The following is a 17,039-nucleotide window of genomic DNA, read 5'->3' on the forward strand; positions in this document are numbered from 1 at the left end:
ATTCTTTTGCATATGTTACTGGTGTGCTTAAGCCAAAACATATAAATATATATGTAATATGATATTGTTTATTTCATGCAGAAAAGAAACTTGGTCTAATTAGGCATCATATGTGTTATTAGAAGTTGATATGCCTGTTTGAATAAGAGCATTTTACGAAAATTGATTTTTCTGTAGTATTTTGGAAACTGGTTTGGCTTTTAGAAGCACAGCCTGATTACAAAGATACCCTTATACCAAGATTTGAAATTACTCAGGTTGTGTGTGTGTGTGTGTGTGTGTGTGTGTGTGTGTGTGTGTATAATAACTGTATAACACATAGTTTTCATGTAATTTTTGTTTCAGGTATGACTTTAAAGCTCTTTGTGTTGTGTGTGTGATGTATGTATGTGTGTGTTAGGTGATTTTTTGGGGAGGCTTTGTGGTCTATTTGAAATATTCCTCATCCAGCAGTCAAGATATCTTGGTCCTAGTTTGTCTACTTAACAGTCATATGACCTCAGACGAGTCTTTTAATCTCTCTGGTTCTTATGTCCTCATCTGAAAAATGGGGATAACACCAGTTCTGCTACCCTGATGGGGTTATTTCTTATATTAGAGATGTGAAAACAACCTGGACATCACAAGATTCTATAAAAGTAAGGCGATAGGTTATTGTTATGGTATATATGTAAAATTACCTAATACTGTTTTCTTTAGATTTGGCAGTGACTTTTTAAAATATAGATTGAATAATATCACCTTTAGTACCAAAGGTGAGTAAATTGTGTAGTGCTCAAAATAAGAATCTACTCGGTTATTTTGTTGGATGAAATAAAATGTGTATTGTGAGTGGTTTTATAAAATTAAGTATTTGTTCAATTAAAATTAAGTTTTGTTCTTTTGAATGATCTGCATATATCTTAATGTTGTATGGATACAAATTTTATTTATAAATGTTATTAGCAGAAGATAAATGTTTAAAAAGTTTATGACAGTCAAAATTTTGTCATGTGAAAGCAACCTCTTGGTAGAAGTTTAACCATGTTAAAAATTTGCATAGAAAATAAAATTGTCGTTAGGATGCAGCTCACTTTAATACTATGGAAAAGCTGTAGCTAACTTAAATCTTGCTAGTGTTTGTATTGTAGTATTTCAGCATACAAAATTTATATGACTATCTGTTCTCATTTTTCTTTCCTTGCAGCTTTTAGTGTGGTGACTAGATTAAATTTAACACTGGTGGAGTCCTAGATACATAATGTTACCCTTCAGAATTTTGTTGCTATTTTCATGCCTTGAAAGATTTTAGAATTCTGGTCACTGATAGTTTTTCTTTTTAAAATGGATTATTGAAAGGGATAAAAGGAAAACAACAGTTCTTAGAGTTATGTATGAAGACATCACAGATAATTTTTTGAGGTGTTTTGCTCAGAAAAATTCTACCATCATCTTCTTCATTTTAAAAGTATATAAGAATCTGAAGATACATTATAATTCACAAATGGTATAATGTTGATTGTAGTCTTTTAAATTTCTACTTTGTTCTAAAATAATCTACTTCAAGGCCCAATGTTTCTTTTAGGTATTTCCATAGATCTTTGTTAGGCATTGAGAAGATCTTGTTGCTGACAAAGATCTGGCAACATACATGTGTGTGTATTATATATATAGATTTCTCTTCCAAATATTTTATAGAAGTCAGTGATGTTTTATCATCTTAAAATTGTATAAAGTTAAGATTTTTTTTACTGTATATATTCTTAGGAACTAAGCTCTTGATGTCACATACAGAAAGATGGCATTTACATTCTACCTATGTAGCTTCTTTACAGTATTAAATTTGTATCACATTTTTTCTTTTTAAAATAGAGATGTGCTCCTGCATCTATTCGCCTCATGGACAACCAACAGTTTCAGTTTGGTAAGTAAGGAATGGTCATTTTAAAATCTGCTCATGAAGCCCCAAAATTTGTGAAACAGCTGTTACATGCCAGGAAGAGTACTGAATACAGAGCTAGGAAGATGAATGTCATAGTTCCTGTCCTTCAGGAAGCCCTTAGTCTAATGGTGACAGACAATTACAGAAATGAATGAGTGCAGGATTGTTAGAGATGCTATGAAAGAAGAGTGCACTGGATACCCTGGGTGCAAATGAAGGAATGGTTGAACCTGCTGGATTTTGCTGGATGTCAATATGGGGATTCAGGAAAGATGCTTTTTTTTTTTTTAATGTTTATTTTTTAAGATAGAGACAGAGTGCAAGTGGGAGAGGGGCAGAGAGAGAGGGAGACACAGAATCTGAAGCAGGCTCCAGCCTCTGAGCTGTTAGCACAGAGCCTGATGCAGGGCTCGAACTCATAAACCACGAGATCATGACCTGGGCTGTAGTTGGATGCTTAAACGAACTGAGCCACTCAGGCTCCCCTAAGAAAGGCTTCTTAAAGGAGGGTAATGCTTACATTAAATCTTAAGGGGAATAGAAGTTTGCTTGGGATGTTTTCCTCTTCCCTCCTACCAAATTTGTTCACTCATCAGGAAAAAAATATGAAATTGTGAGACCTCAGTGGCATCTTTGCACTTCAAGTAGTTCAATGTGGCTCAAATAGAGGGTGGGTGAGAGTTGTTACAAGAGATGAAGCTGGATGGGTGGAGTAGGGCTTTGCAGGATTGATTTGGATTTTACCATGTCAGCAAAGGGATTTACATCTGAGAATACTCCATTCTGCTAGCATTATGCAGGGTGGAGTAGAATGGTGCAGGCGGGGAAGAGGAGTGGAAATGGTTCAAGGGGCCAATTTTGGGGGCCTTGATCAAGGAAGCAGCGATGGAGATAGAGAGTAAGGCATAGATTTCCTAGAGCTCAGTTTGCCAACTAGATGTGGAAGGTTCCATAAGCAGAAGGGTTGAGGGCAACTCCAAGATTGCTGATTTGACTGACTGGGTGGACTGATGAAAAGTCTAGGAGAGAGATGATGATTTGGGGGAAAAGACATTACAATGGGTTGTTTTTAAGGTACTGTTGGAATATTCAGGTAGAGAATTGAGTACCAGGTAACCATGTTTCTTTTTCCCCCTTTTTGCATTAAAGTATTAAACTTTCTGACTCTGTTTATCATCTTTTCAATTCTCATTTTATTGCTTTTATATTGTTTTCCATATGCTGAAATTGAGTTTGGAACTTACGTTCATAGAATTTAAGTATCTTCAGAACAGTCCCTGAAATTATAGGAATGATTGCTCAGTAGTAAACACTAATGGCTAAGATAGGCAGACTTTTGTTTGTTCTATTTAAGAGTAGTTTAGGTTTTAATTTAGGGAAGAGTGATTATATAGTATAGAAGCTGAAAGAAGTCAGGGGTGCTTGGGTGACTCAGTTGATTAAGCGTTCCAACTTCGGCTCAGGTTGTGATCTCACGCCTTGTGAGTTCAAACTCCAGATTGGCCTCTGTGCTGACAGCTCAGAGCCTGGAGCCTGCTTCGGATTCTGTGTCTGCCTCTCTCTCTGCCCCTCCCCCTCTCACACTCTGTCTCTCTCAAAAATAAATAAACATTAAAAAATAATTTTTTTAAAGAAGCTTATGGAAGTCATGTTCATAATATATCAAGAGTTAGTTTTAAAATTTGATTCTTTTAAGTCATAGCTGTTATTTCTTTAAATTATTTTCAAAATACTATACTACTGGTAAAAGTTTAAGATAAGTACATCCTTTAAATAATTAAATAGTTAAATCAAATGGAAATCAAGCCTTCTGTGTTTTGGCCTGCATTTAGAGATCTAGGTCTTAAGAGAGCCATGTATCTGATTAATAATGCTTTTACCCATTTATATGCTATTATTATAGTGAGTTATAGTCATAAACACCTTTGTAAAATTAACTATAATTTGACTAGATTTTATTTATAATTGGGATATATAGCAATTTAAGATGAAGGTTTAAAGAAAATGTCCTTCTGGCTATCTCTCATCCCTGTTCCACGTTCTCATTGCTGTATCTAGGAACATGCTTTAAGGTAGGCTCTACCCTCTCCATCTTGACTATATCTTTTGTCTCCTTCCACCCTTTACTTGGCCGCCAAAGTCATTCTTTGGAAAGACAGATCTGTTCCTGCTTCTCAGCTATCTATAACCTTTTTGATTTCTCACTACCTGTTGAAGCCTTGCCATCTACATATCTTGCCATGGCTCCATGATCACGCAGCTAAACACAGCAAGGGATGTCCAGGACTTTGTACCAGCCATATGGCTTATTGGCAGTGTTTGTACCATACTCCTTAACAAATCACAAGCCTTATTATTAGATGTTAATATTTTTAATTTCATTCCTGCCTCTTGACACAACCCTTATTAGTTCATTATACTGAAATGATTTGTTTTCAGTGTATTGAAGTGATAGGTATCATTGAGTATATTGAAATGATCTGTAGAATTTCCTCTGAAACACTAAATTTTGTCAAATTTAGGGATGTTTTTTATTCATTTTTATATCCCCTGCACCTGTCATATGACAGGTACTGACATGTTGATTGACTTAATCATCTACTTAGCCAAAGAGGATGAATAAATCTTGGAGAGCACATAGTGTAGTCCTAAGCACAATGTCAATAGCACAATTTATCAAATACTCCTTACAGCTGTCCCTAAAAGTAATATTCTCAGTTTAGAGATGACTCAAAGGCTAGATATTTCAGCCCACAGGTCATATGTCGTAGAGCAGGAGTTGAATCCAAATCTGTCTGACTCCAAGGCCCAAAACTTTTGCCACTGTTTGAGATCATTTCTTTGAAATGTAGATATTTATTAAATAATTTAAATTAAAAAAAATTTTTAATGTTTATTTTTGAGAGAGAGAGACACAGAGTGTTGAGCGGGGGATTGGTTAGAGAGGGAGACACAGAATCCAAAACAAGCTCCAGGCTCTGAGCTGTCAGCACAGAGCCCAATGCGGGGCTCAAACTCACAAACTGTGAGATCATGACCTGAGCTGAACGGCTGCTCAACGGACTGAGCCACCCAGGCACCCCAATAATTTAAAATTTTAAAAGTAACACTGTAACAACACAGCATTTACTAATCATACTGTTTAGTAAATCTGAAAATTTAGTTCCTTCATTTACTATAAAAAATAAAACACAGTAGTCAGAATATATTTAGAACGTAATTAATTTGAAAGACAATGTTAATTTAATAAGTAAAAGATAATAATATTCCCTTAGGTTAATACTAATGCTGACCCACTTAAAGTTAGTATCACTTTTATAATATTATTCTTCAGAGCTAATTTGTCAACTCCATATTTGGGATACAGGTGACTAAGTCCCACTAGTGTTAATGGAAATTGTGCAAATGAATTTCCATGTGTTACGAACATTTACCCTTAAGGACTATTCCACATCAGTGTAGTAACATTTGGAGTCCTCATACATGGTGTAAAGATGTGTGGATCAGAAGGATCAATTGTGGATCAATTTCTTGCAAGAACACAACTCACACACTCATACATTTATGTTTATGTATTTCCAGTTGTTTAAGTAGGATGAATTCTATTTAGGACAGGAAGTGAATATTTTGATATGTTATTTCTAACTTTATACTTATTAGAAATGGTATCTCTTAAGGCACTGATTATGTTGGGAAAGCATTTTTTGACAGGTTACAGTAAAAGAAAAAAATTTTCCAAACATCTTGCTTGTGATCCAGGTACTCAAAAAGATTTCTGGGTTGATCTCTATCTAATCTGGCCTTCATTTGTCTTTTGTTTTTTGTTTTGGTCAGTTATAGCATGGATATCTAACTCTTAATCTCTGGTTAAGACTTATGTTACTTGGTCTTTTATATCACACAGTTTCCTGTTGTAGTCAGTAAAAATGCAATAAGTATTACAGATTCAGAATCTAACTTAAAAAAAAAAAAAAGAATGGGGGGGGAGACTACATACAAATCATAGTCTTTTCCCCCTAGAAATCTACCCTCTCACCCCCAAAGAAACTAGTTTGCTATTTGCACCAATCTTAAAGAACAGATCTATACTTTAAAAACAAACAAAATCCCCAAATCTTAAAGCTTGTTAAAAAAATAAACTTTTTACTTGGAGATAATTTCAGATTTACTAGAGACTTTAAAATTCTTTATAAAAATTCTATATAAATGGTATGCCCCATTTTTCTGAATTGGCCTTATAGCACTAAAGCCAGATGTATCTGACTCTTAAATCTAACAGTCACGGGAGTTAAAAAGTTGCTCTGAAAACAATGAGAAAACAGTAAAAGACTTTCACTCAATTAAACTCAATCCGCAGGCAAAGATGTTAATTTAACAGACTCTGAGACACCGTTTATGTTATTCCGGCAATTTTAACTCTCTGGGTGTGATTAAGGAAGCAATTACTAGTTTTATGCCAAGAATTCTGGAAGAATTAGGAATTAATTAAGAAACAACCTTGAACTTGGCATTGACTCCATATTTGGTTATGGTTCTGAATGGTTTCTGCATAATTAAAAAAAATAAAAGTAAAACCAGCCACCATTGGGTGTTCTTAATGAAATAAAAATTAATGAAGTGATTTTACTATGTATAAACTATACCACTGAAAGATAAACCTAAACTATATGTAGTATTAATTACATGTGGTAATTTGAGTTCAAAAAGAAATGAGAGGTTTAATAAACAAATAGTTGTGACTTTTGAAAGAAGATAAAGATGAAAGATGTAAATCTTGGGGCGCCTGGGTGGCGCAGTCGGTTAAGCGTCCGACTTCAGCCAGGTCACGATCTCGCGGTCCGTGAGTTCGAGCCCCGCATCAGGCTCTCGGCTGATGGCTCAGAGCCTGGAGCCTGTTTCCGATTCTGTGTCTCCCTCTCTCTCTGCCCCTCCCCCGTTCATGCTCTGTCTCTCTCTGTCCCAAAAATAAATAAACGTTGAAAAAAAAAAAAAAAGAAAGATGTAAATCTTAATATCAGTATGTTATACATAAAACATAGGAAGATTTTAAAAATTTGGAGTCATGAAACATTCACTTTTTTTAGTATACTAAATTAAACTAGCCTCTTAATCTTCTGAAAAACAGAATTTGCTATTAATTTAAAATATGAACTTTTCTCTTCTTAGGTCATGCTCTTAAACCTCAGGTTTCCTCTATTTTTACATCATTTTTGGATGGCTTAAAAAAGTTTTATATTACAAAGGTAAGAATTTTTATTAAATGCCAAAATTTTAAATGCTTATGATACTAATTTTGTCTCCTGCCTTCTCACCCTTCACATGTACCTATTATTATGTTTTTTCATGAATGTAAATTTCATAATAATTATTTTTCATGTTGGAATAAATATTTTATTGAGTAAATCAGTTATTCATTTAATTTCAGAAATTTTCATTTTTTCCCCAGATTTGAAGTTTCTAAAAATAACAGTACCTTAAACAGTTTCATGCATGTACAATTTTTTATAGTTTGATTTTTTTATAGTAGATGTCAATATCTAGTGTACTAAGAGTATGGATTTTTTTTTTTTTTTTAATTTTCACTGAATTCCTTTTCTAAAGGGTTATACCAGCTTATACTCTCATGATACACAGGTGCTGTTTCTTTGTTGCATCCTTGCTATTCATGTAGGAGTTTTGTTTTTGTTGTCTCAGATTTACTGAATCCAGGGGGAAAAGTGGTATTTTTAATGTTTCTCATTGAAACTCCAATGAGACTTAATCATTTCCTTGTATTTCCTGGATGTAGTTTTTGTGTGAAGTAGTTGAATGTGATTATTTTGCCAGGGGTGGCAGCTTCATGGTATTTTTTTCTTGGTGCTTTGCTGTGTACCCTTTGAATAATGGAATGACTAGATGCCTTTGTTACAAATGTTGTAAATAATTGAGTCAAGTGACTCCCTTTTTTAAAAATTTCGTTTAATATTTATTTATTTATTTTGAGAGAGAGAGAAAGAGAGAGTGAGCAAGTGCAGGCACAATCGGGGGAGGGACAGAGAGAGAGGGAGACACAGAATCCAAAGCAGGCTCCGGGCTCTGAGCTATCTGGACTGAGCCCATCGTAGGGCTCAAACTCATGAACTGTGCAATCATGACCTGAGCTGAAGTCGGACACTTAACCTACTGAGCCACCCAGGTGCCCCCAAGTGACTCTGTTTTTAGTAAGAGTTTTTCTTTTTGGTTCAAAAGTTTCAAGTTTTTATATATTTTTCTGTGATTATTTAATCACTTCTTTTTTTTAATGTTTGTTTATTTTGAGAGAGAGAGAGGGAGAGAGAGTGAACTCACACATGCGGAGTGGAGGGCGGTTTGCAGAGAGAGGGAGAGACAGAATCCCAAGCAGGCTGCCCGTTGTCTGGGTGGTCAGTGCAGAGCTGGATGCAGATCTCATCCCATGAACCGCAAGATCATCACCGGAGCCGAAATCAAGAGTTTAGATGCTTACCTGACTGAGCCACCCAGGCGCCCCTATTTAATTACTTGTAAGCTTAGAAAAGTCTACCTTTCTCCAGAGCTATAATTGGTATATGTGCTGCCGAAGCGAGCACATCTCCAGAGCTATAATTGGGACCATTTCTTCTCTCTCTTGGGTTTTTCTTAAGTATGAATTTAAAATTTTTAATCTTTGTTACTATTTGAATTTATTTCAATTTTATAGTGTGAGATGAAGATCTGAATTAAACTTCACTTTCTGCTCCAGTTGCTAACCAGTTGTAACAGCACCATTAACTTCCTTACTTTGCTTACAATTGATTTGTCATGTCTAAGACATCTTCTTATATACTTACTCAAGAAGTGGACCCCATTTTAATGTGTCAAATACTGTATGATCTCTTTTACATAAAATCTAGAAAAAAAATATTAAAAAACTAAGTTCATAGATACAGAGAACAGACTGGTGATTGCCAGAGACGGGGTGAAGGGTAAGAGAAAAAGGCAAACTTTTTGTTTTCAGGGGTGGAGGGGTAGAAGGAGCGGGTGAACTGTTTTTGTTTTTGTTTTTAGTTTAAATAAATTGAATTTTAAAAAAGGTATCACTTTTTTAAAATGAGTTTTTATTCTTGAAAAATTAAGTGGATTTAATTACTATAAATCTACTTGGTTTTTAGAATTTTTCTCGTTACCCATCATTACCTACCTGTTTATCAACATAGAAAACTTTTAAAAACTCTTCACCATTTTAGGGAATCCGTTAAGGTTTCTATCAGAATTGGAATAAATCTGTTATATTAGTTTGAGCAAGAATTCACAGATTTATTTACTTAGTTCAGGCATTCTAGAACATTTTAGACACATTTTCCTAATGAGGTTATATATTTTCTTTTATGATTATTCTCAGATATTTTTCATTTTAATTATATGTAAGATCTCCTTTGAAAATGTTATTAAGAAGTTATAGTTGGTATGTAAGAGAAGAAATGGTCCCTGTTAGTTTTTACTTTTATCTACATCCTGTATCTTGCTAATTCATTATGTTCTATTATTTTGGTATTTTTATTTGATTCTTTATTGCAGTTATGATTCTTACAAGTTATTTGCTATATTACATATCAATATGTCATTTCTACTGACACCATGGCATACTTTGAAATTAGGTATTTTCTGTAGTTTTGTTTATAACAACCTGAACAGGTATATTAAACATTCTTTTTGATTGACATGTGAAGTTCCAAAGCTCGATTTTTAGAGTTGGTATGTTTGAGCCCAGGTCAGAAGGACAAAAAGAGCAAAATGTTTTTGATTTACTGTTTCGCAGGTAAAGATTTATCTATCTATCTGTCTAAGTATATGTCTTTTTTTTTTGTATTTTGTAGTTTAAAGGATTTGATCCAAATCAGTTAACTGTTGCTACATTACTATTTGAGGGGGACCGTGAGAAGGTTCTTCAACATGAAAAACAAGTGTATGACATTGCTGCAAAATTTGGGTATGGCTCTAAGTTCATAATGCCAAGAGAATGTTAATTGAAAATTCTGGTATCTGTAAGCAGTTGTTAATGCACCCCTAAAGGATTAAATTTGTAGCAATATATGATAGTCAACTTAAAATGTTGTGTTGGTTACTTCCAAAATTTGCAGAAAATTTGATTGGTATGTTGCTCTTACTTGTGTAAGCATATATATTAGGATATATTAAATATTTTATTACATTTTTCCATTAATTTTATAATATTTGCTTTTGTTATGCTAGAGTAAAATATGAAAAAATTCATAGTCATCTTACTATTTAATGGTAATAGTATATATATATAAAACATGTTATTAGTATGTTTGTGAAAGGAAATTTTTTAAACAAAAGAATTTGATAAATTATCTATACTCCACCCCTTGTCACTTACTGTTTTCTGCTGGTATAAAGAAACAGAAAACATTTCACATATATAACCAACTGAATAATGACTGGGTGGTTTCTGTCTGTCTGCTTGATGGATTATGAGATTGATCGATGAGAACTGTAGTGAAAATGCCATTTATCAGGACTACATTTTTCCCTTCCCTTTTTAAATACGTAAACTAAGTTTCCTGGATACAAGTCATCGTCGTCGTTGTCGTCTTCTTCTTCTTCTTCTTCTTCTTCTTCTTCTTCTTCTTTTTCTTTTATTATAATTTCAGAGTTTAAAATATGTATGTATGCTTAATCTGAGTTCTTTGTAAATATATACTTTAGTTTCCCTTTTTTGCTATTTATGAGAACAAATGAGCACTTAATATTTGTAGCCTTGTGTTTTAGAATGCCTCACTTTTATATATTTTTCTCACTATGATATTCAGCTCTTTATTTTTAGGATTTTCTGAACTTTGTGTTTAAAGTACAGAATTCTTAGAAAAAGATCTAATCTTTGGCTTAAGTTTTGATTTACTTTGGTACTGTGTTTGAGTATTGCAAATCAGCCTCTCAGTTTTATTCTTACCTTATTCTGAAATTGGCAAGTCGAATTAGTAAAAGATGAAATTCACTAATCTTTTACTTTTCCTCTCTCAGAGTACCTTTTTGGGGAATTAACTGATTTTTTTTTAACTAAATTAATTAAGAGTAATTGTGCCATAAAAATTCATTTAATAGCCAGAAGACTTAGATTTCAGGTTAATCTCTGAATTTATTTTTGAAATATACATGTACCTATTTTTTAGTTTCTAAGTTATGTGAAGTATATATATAATTTGATTTTTAAAACATTTTTCTTAAAATCCATGGTATTAGAAATAAGGGGATTTAAATTAAAATCTTTTATATATAAATTAAATCTTTTAGTTTCTGTTATAGCCTTAAATATTAGAGGCTGAAACTTTTAAAAATTGTTTTTTATATATTGAAATATTTAATTGGGACGTCAAAATTATTCAGGAGCACTTGTAGGGAAATGGATGCTATAATATTTGAATTACTTTATATGAGGTTAAATTTGCTTAGTTTCACCTCAGTCCCCCCAGTGACCCTTCCTGCCTCCAGCATACACACCAACACATGCATACAGATGCAGAGAAATTCCACTTTGTAGTACCTCTAATTGTAATTAAAATTCAGAGTAGCCAACAAAATCATTACTAGTTAGTAATGTGCTACGTTTCCTCTTGGACTGGGGTAGGATGATGACAAAGTGCCTTTTTGTGTGAGGTAAGACGTAATTCTTCAACTGTCTCTTCTTGGACATCACTGTTGATGCCTGGTATATACTAGACACTTAATTGAACATTTGTTGAAAGAATTAATGAAACTGAATGTCATTCCCTGACATTTTAAATTCTATTTCATTTATGTCTAACTGCTGTGCCACCCTTAAAAGAGCATATTTTAATCTTTAGGTATTTATTAGAGCCATTTTGTCAGTTTTAAGTTGAGCCACCAACTGTCATGAACTCCCTTGTCATGTAATGTAAGTTGTTTTTCTCAAGTGATTCCAGACATTTACAACTTAAAAGTAAGAATGAACTTCTTTAAGGTGAATCCAGGTCTTTCTGGATACGGATAGTGAAGCCCCAGAACTCTTGATTTAATTCCAGCAATTTGTTTATACCAAACAAAACTTATATCAAATTCATCCATTAAAAATAGGTTATAGTAAATGAGATACCTATTTAAAGCAGGGGCAAAGCATTAAAACTCAGACTCTGATTGAGGTCTCATTTTTTTTGCTGTTGTTATTTGCTACTTACTAGTTATGTTATAATTATAATTTCTTAATATGCTTTCATCCTGTCTTCCTTCATTTAGATTGCAGAAATCTTCTATATTGATAATCCAGGCTGTAATTAGATGGCTTAGGGCTATTTTGATTTTGATTTGATACTTGGAAATATCTCCATGTAGTTTTCTAGCACTCTTGGTTTTCCTCATGTTTCTCTGTACACACTAGTTCTTGGTTCTAATCACTGAAATATTCAGAAATATTTTTCTTTTCTTTTTTTTAACTTTTTTTTTTTAATCTTTATTTTTGAGAGAGAGAGAGAGCACGAGCATGGGAAGAACAGAGAGACAGGGAGACACAGAATCCGAAGCAGGCCCCAGGCTCTGAGCTGTCAGCACAGAGCCCAATGTGGGGCTCGAACTCATGAACCGCGAGTCCATGACCTGAACTGAAGTTGGACACTCAACCCGCTGAGCCACCCAGACACCCCTATTTAATTTATTTTTAAAATTTGCATCCAAGTTAGTTAGCATATAGTGCAACAATGATTTCAGGAGTAGATTCCTTTAATGCCCCTTACCTATTTAGCCCATCCCCCTCCCACAACCCCTCCAGTAACCCTCTGTTCTCCATATTTAAGAGTCTCTTATGTTTTTGTCCCCCTCCCTGTTTTTATATTATTCTTGCTTCCCTTCCCTTGTGTTCATCTGTTTTGTATTTTAAAGTTCTCATATGAGTGTAGTCATACAATATTTGTCTTTTTGTGACTAATTTCACTTAGCATAATACTCTCTAGTTCCATCCACATAGTTGCAAATGGCAGGATTTCATTCATTTTGATTGCCGAGTAAAACTCCATTGTATAGCTATACCACATCTTCTTTATTCATTCATCCATCGATGGACATTTGGGCTCTTTCCATATTTTGGCTATTGTTGATAGTGCTGCTCTAGACATTGGGGTGCATGTGCCCCTTCAAAACAGCATCCTTGTATGCTTTGGATAAATACCTAGTTGTGCAATTGCTGGGCCATAGGATAGTTCTATTTTTAATTTTTTGAGGAGCCTCCATACAGTTTTCCAGAGTGGCCACACCAGTTTGCATTCCCACCAGCAGTGCAAGAGAGATCCTCTTTCTCCACATCCTCGCCAATATCTGTTGTTGCCCGAGTCGTTAAGGTTAGCCATTCTGACGGGTGTGAGGTGATGTCTCATTGTGGTTTTGATTTGTATTTCCCTGATGATGAGTGAAATTGAGCATTTTTTCATGTGTCAGTTGGCCATCTGGATGTCTTCTTGGGAGAAGTGTCTATTCATGTCTTTTGCCCATTTCTGCACTAGATGTTTTGTTTTTGGGTGTTGAGTTGGATAAGTTCTTTATACATTTTGGGTACTAACCCTTTATCTGATATGTCATTTGCAGATATCTTCTCCCATACCGTTGGTTGCCTTTTAGTTTTGCTGATTGCTTCCTTCACCGTGCAGAAACTTTTTATTTTGATGAGGTCCCAGTAGTTCATTTTTGCTTTTGTTTCCCCTGCCTCTGGAGACATGCTGAGTAAGAAGTTGCTGTGGCCAAGGTCAAAGAGGATCTCCTTGAGGATTTTGGTGGCTTCCTGTCTGACATTTAGGTCTTTAATCCATTTTGAGTTTATTTTTGTGTATGGTGTAAGAAAGTGGTCCAGGTTCATTTTTCTGCATGTCACTGTCCAGTTTTCCCAGCACCACTTGCTGAAGAGACTGTTTATTCCATTGGATATTCTTTCCTGCTTTGTCAGAGATTAGTTGGCCATACGTTTGTGTGTCCATTTCTGGGTTCTCTATTCTGTTCCATTAATCTGAGTGTCAGTTTTTGTGCCAGTACCATACGGTCTTGATTATTACAGTTTTGTAATACAGCTTGGAAGTCCGTCAGACATATTTTTCTTACTTACGATGCCACTGGGCCAACCCTTGCTCCCCAATGATTTCTTCTACATAACTAGAAGGAGGAATTCCTTTCTGCTAAAGTTTCATAAGTTAGTTTAGCTCATGTATTTTATTTTGAATTAGGGCATTATTAATCTATCCTTTATTTTCTGTTCTTTAGTTTTATCCTCTGTTCTACCCCCTCATTAACTCTGAATTGATTGTTTTTAAATAAACTACTCCCAACAGTTTAGGACATTTTTATGTGTCATTTCAGCCATTTTCCTCCTTGTCTTCCACCCCTACCCTAACACTGTTAAATACCTTTGAATACATATGATCCAGTGGAAAATAATAGGCAAATGTTGAGTAATCATACTTCGGTTGTTTATCTATGCTTGCTAGTAATATACTTTAACTTCTCTAAGAGCTAAACAGAATAAACATTCCCTGTCAGCAGTCATGACAGATGTACTGACATTTACCATAGAACTTAAGGTAATGTGTTATTGTTATTTTTAAAGTGTGTGCTTAAGTTGTTTAATGTAATTCAACATGAGAGTGATTAGGTTCACCAGATGGCTCTTTTTTATAAAAAGATTGTCTCTCATTCCTCTTTCATTAGTCTTCCCAGCCCTTTCTCATGAAACAGGTTTAAATTTAAGAATCTTGTTAATTGATGTTTGAAATTTGCGACGGGGAGCAGAACGTAGGGTATCGATGTTGCTACTTTAACATAAAGCAGTTTGAATCTTCGTATACCTTTTTGGAGTGGCTGCTATGTAATTGGCAACTTAGAAGCATTTAATTTCAATGTCCTACTATTGTTTACATGTTGTATTTTAAGGCAATCCTGTCTAGAAGATGGAGTTCTGAAAGTTAAAAATGTAAGACAGAGAATAAGTGAGAAAGAAGTTACAAAAAGCTAAATTTGCAGGGAAACCTATGATTCAGAAAAGCAAGCCCAGAATGACTTTCCTTCTCCTTTGGGGTTTATTTATTTATTATTATTATTATTATTATTATTATTATTATTTTAATGTTTATTTATTTCTGAGACCGAGAGAGACAGAGCATGAGTGGGGGAGGCACAGAGAGAGAGCGAGACACAGAATCCGAAGTAGGCTCCAGGCTCTGAGCTGTCAGCACAGAGCCTGACGTGGGGCTCGAACTCACAAACCATGAGATCATGACCTGAGCCGAAGTCGGTCGCTCAACTGACTGAGCCACCCAGGCGCCCCTGGGGTTTATGAATTTAGAATGGACATCAATTTCTTCCTGTTTGGGATAAGAAAATGCATGTTTCTGTGTGGTTTGTCACACTGAATTCCAAAGTGGAACTGATCCTTCTGACTCCTTTGCTCCACCCCTCCCTGCTCCAAGAGATTCTAGAAGAGTATCTAAAGAAAAATGGCTTGACCTGGAACTGCAAGAAGGACTTTTTCTCATCTGATATAAAAGAAGCCTACTAAAGGTTCATATCTGTTATTTCTCACCAAATATCCGCTTAGAATGCACCTTCTCAAGGATTCCCAGCGCAGGTCTCTTGCACCATTTGCTAGTCTTCACTCTCTTTCTACCACTAGGCCCAGAATGAATTGTTCCTATTTCCCAGCTCAGTAGTGCTTTTTCTTTCTTGGACTCAGTATCTGACTGCTTCGTATCTATGTGAGGTATAGGCTCAGATATTTTCCTCCCGGTTCTTGCCACAGCAATTTTCTGACTAGTTGCCTTTTTGTTTTGGAACTTTGACTTCCTACCTCTCACCTCAAATCCATTTGTATCCAACCCAGAATTATATTGTTGCTTCTTACTTTTCACTCGCAACTGCTTGACCTAGGTTCTGTCTTCTTTGCTCATTAACATTCTAGTAATAAGAACAACCCCTCTTGTTTCATCTCTTTGCACCCCATCTCCAAGTGGTTGTAGACTAGAGCCGCTTCCATCAAGTGTTTGCCACTTCTCTGGGTGATACTGATTCGTGTGTGTATTCGTGCAGCTATAAGGATATCTGATTTGGCCTATACATCCTAGCCTACAGTTGCCTTACATTATTTGTATAGCACAAGGGCACATCTATGTTGTTCACTTACTACTATGTTTACTTACTGCCAAATCCAAGCAAAACTTCAGGGGAAGGAAGAACTTCACCATAGGTGTTAACTGAAGTAATAAGAAAAATGATTTTTCCGGAAGAGGTGTAACTAACAGAGGCTCAAGACCCGAGTCTTGGGCAACACCATGGTTAAGGGTTCAGCATACTGAGACGAAGGAGGAGCAATTAGGGTACTGAGGGGAGAGGCATGGAAGTTAACCATCCATTATGACCCAAGAAAGTCACAGTTTTCTATCTGGTTTTATTGAGGGATTTTTTTTTGGTAGATACTTTGGGAGTTTGTGGTAAGTTTTCTTTAGTTGACTAAGAATAGTTAAAATTTAATTTCTGCCTGATGATGAAAACAAGCAAAATTAAAAGTTCTTTACTGAAGGTAGTAAAATCAATAATCATTTTTAGTCTTTTAACATAAGAATGACTTTCACAAAGCAAAGTGCTTGGACTGAATTATATGTTATATGGGATTAGTTCTAATTAGATCACCAAATATAATTTCTGTGGCTAAAACTACTTTCAAATTGAAATGGATAGTTGATGTGTTCATAGTAATAAAACCTTACCTCTTTGTCTGGTACTTATCTGTATGCTGCTTCATAAACTTTAATATTTCTGTGTAAGTATGTTTTGTCATACTTTTCATATTTTCATAAAATAAACAGTGTGTCTAATACTTCATATACTATGTACCCAGGTATTCAGAAAACTTCTTGGTATTTGGAAGATATAGTCAATCATTATACATCTTTAAATATGAATAGGGCTATAGTAACACATGAATATATGGATAAAATATATGAATAAAATAAGTATTTTAAGTATCTTGGTATGCTTGTAAAGATTATTAAAGTTTACTTAAGCTTGTTTCTCATGGCTAGTTCTCTGTACTTTTGTCAATGTTGGTAGAAGTAGTTGAGTTCATGAGTCAGTT

General features: G+C 34.7%; 1 protein-coding gene across 1 annotated transcript in view; it reads left to right on the forward strand.

Annotated features, from left to right (window-relative positions):
• AGPS (alkylglycerone phosphate synthase) overlaps positions 1–17,039 on the forward strand; it is a 145,334-nt gene that overhangs the window by 97,442 nt on the left and 30,853 nt on the right. The window contains exons 12-14 of the mRNA XM_040475477.1: positions 1,852–1,903; positions 7,088–7,164; positions 9,775–9,887. Of these exons, the coding sequence (XP_040331411.1) occupies positions 1,852–1,903; positions 7,088–7,164; positions 9,775–9,887 (242 nt within the window). The remainder of the gene's footprint in view (positions 1–1,851; positions 1,904–7,087; positions 7,165–9,774; positions 9,888–17,039) is intronic.

Source organism: Herpailurus yagouaroundi, unplaced genomic scaffold, assembly GCF_014898765.1.
Source record: "Herpailurus yagouaroundi ecotype Mexico unplaced genomic scaffold, PumYag 140, whole genome shotgun sequence".
NCBI lineage: Eukaryota > Metazoa > Chordata > Mammalia > Carnivora > Felidae > Herpailurus > Herpailurus yagouaroundi.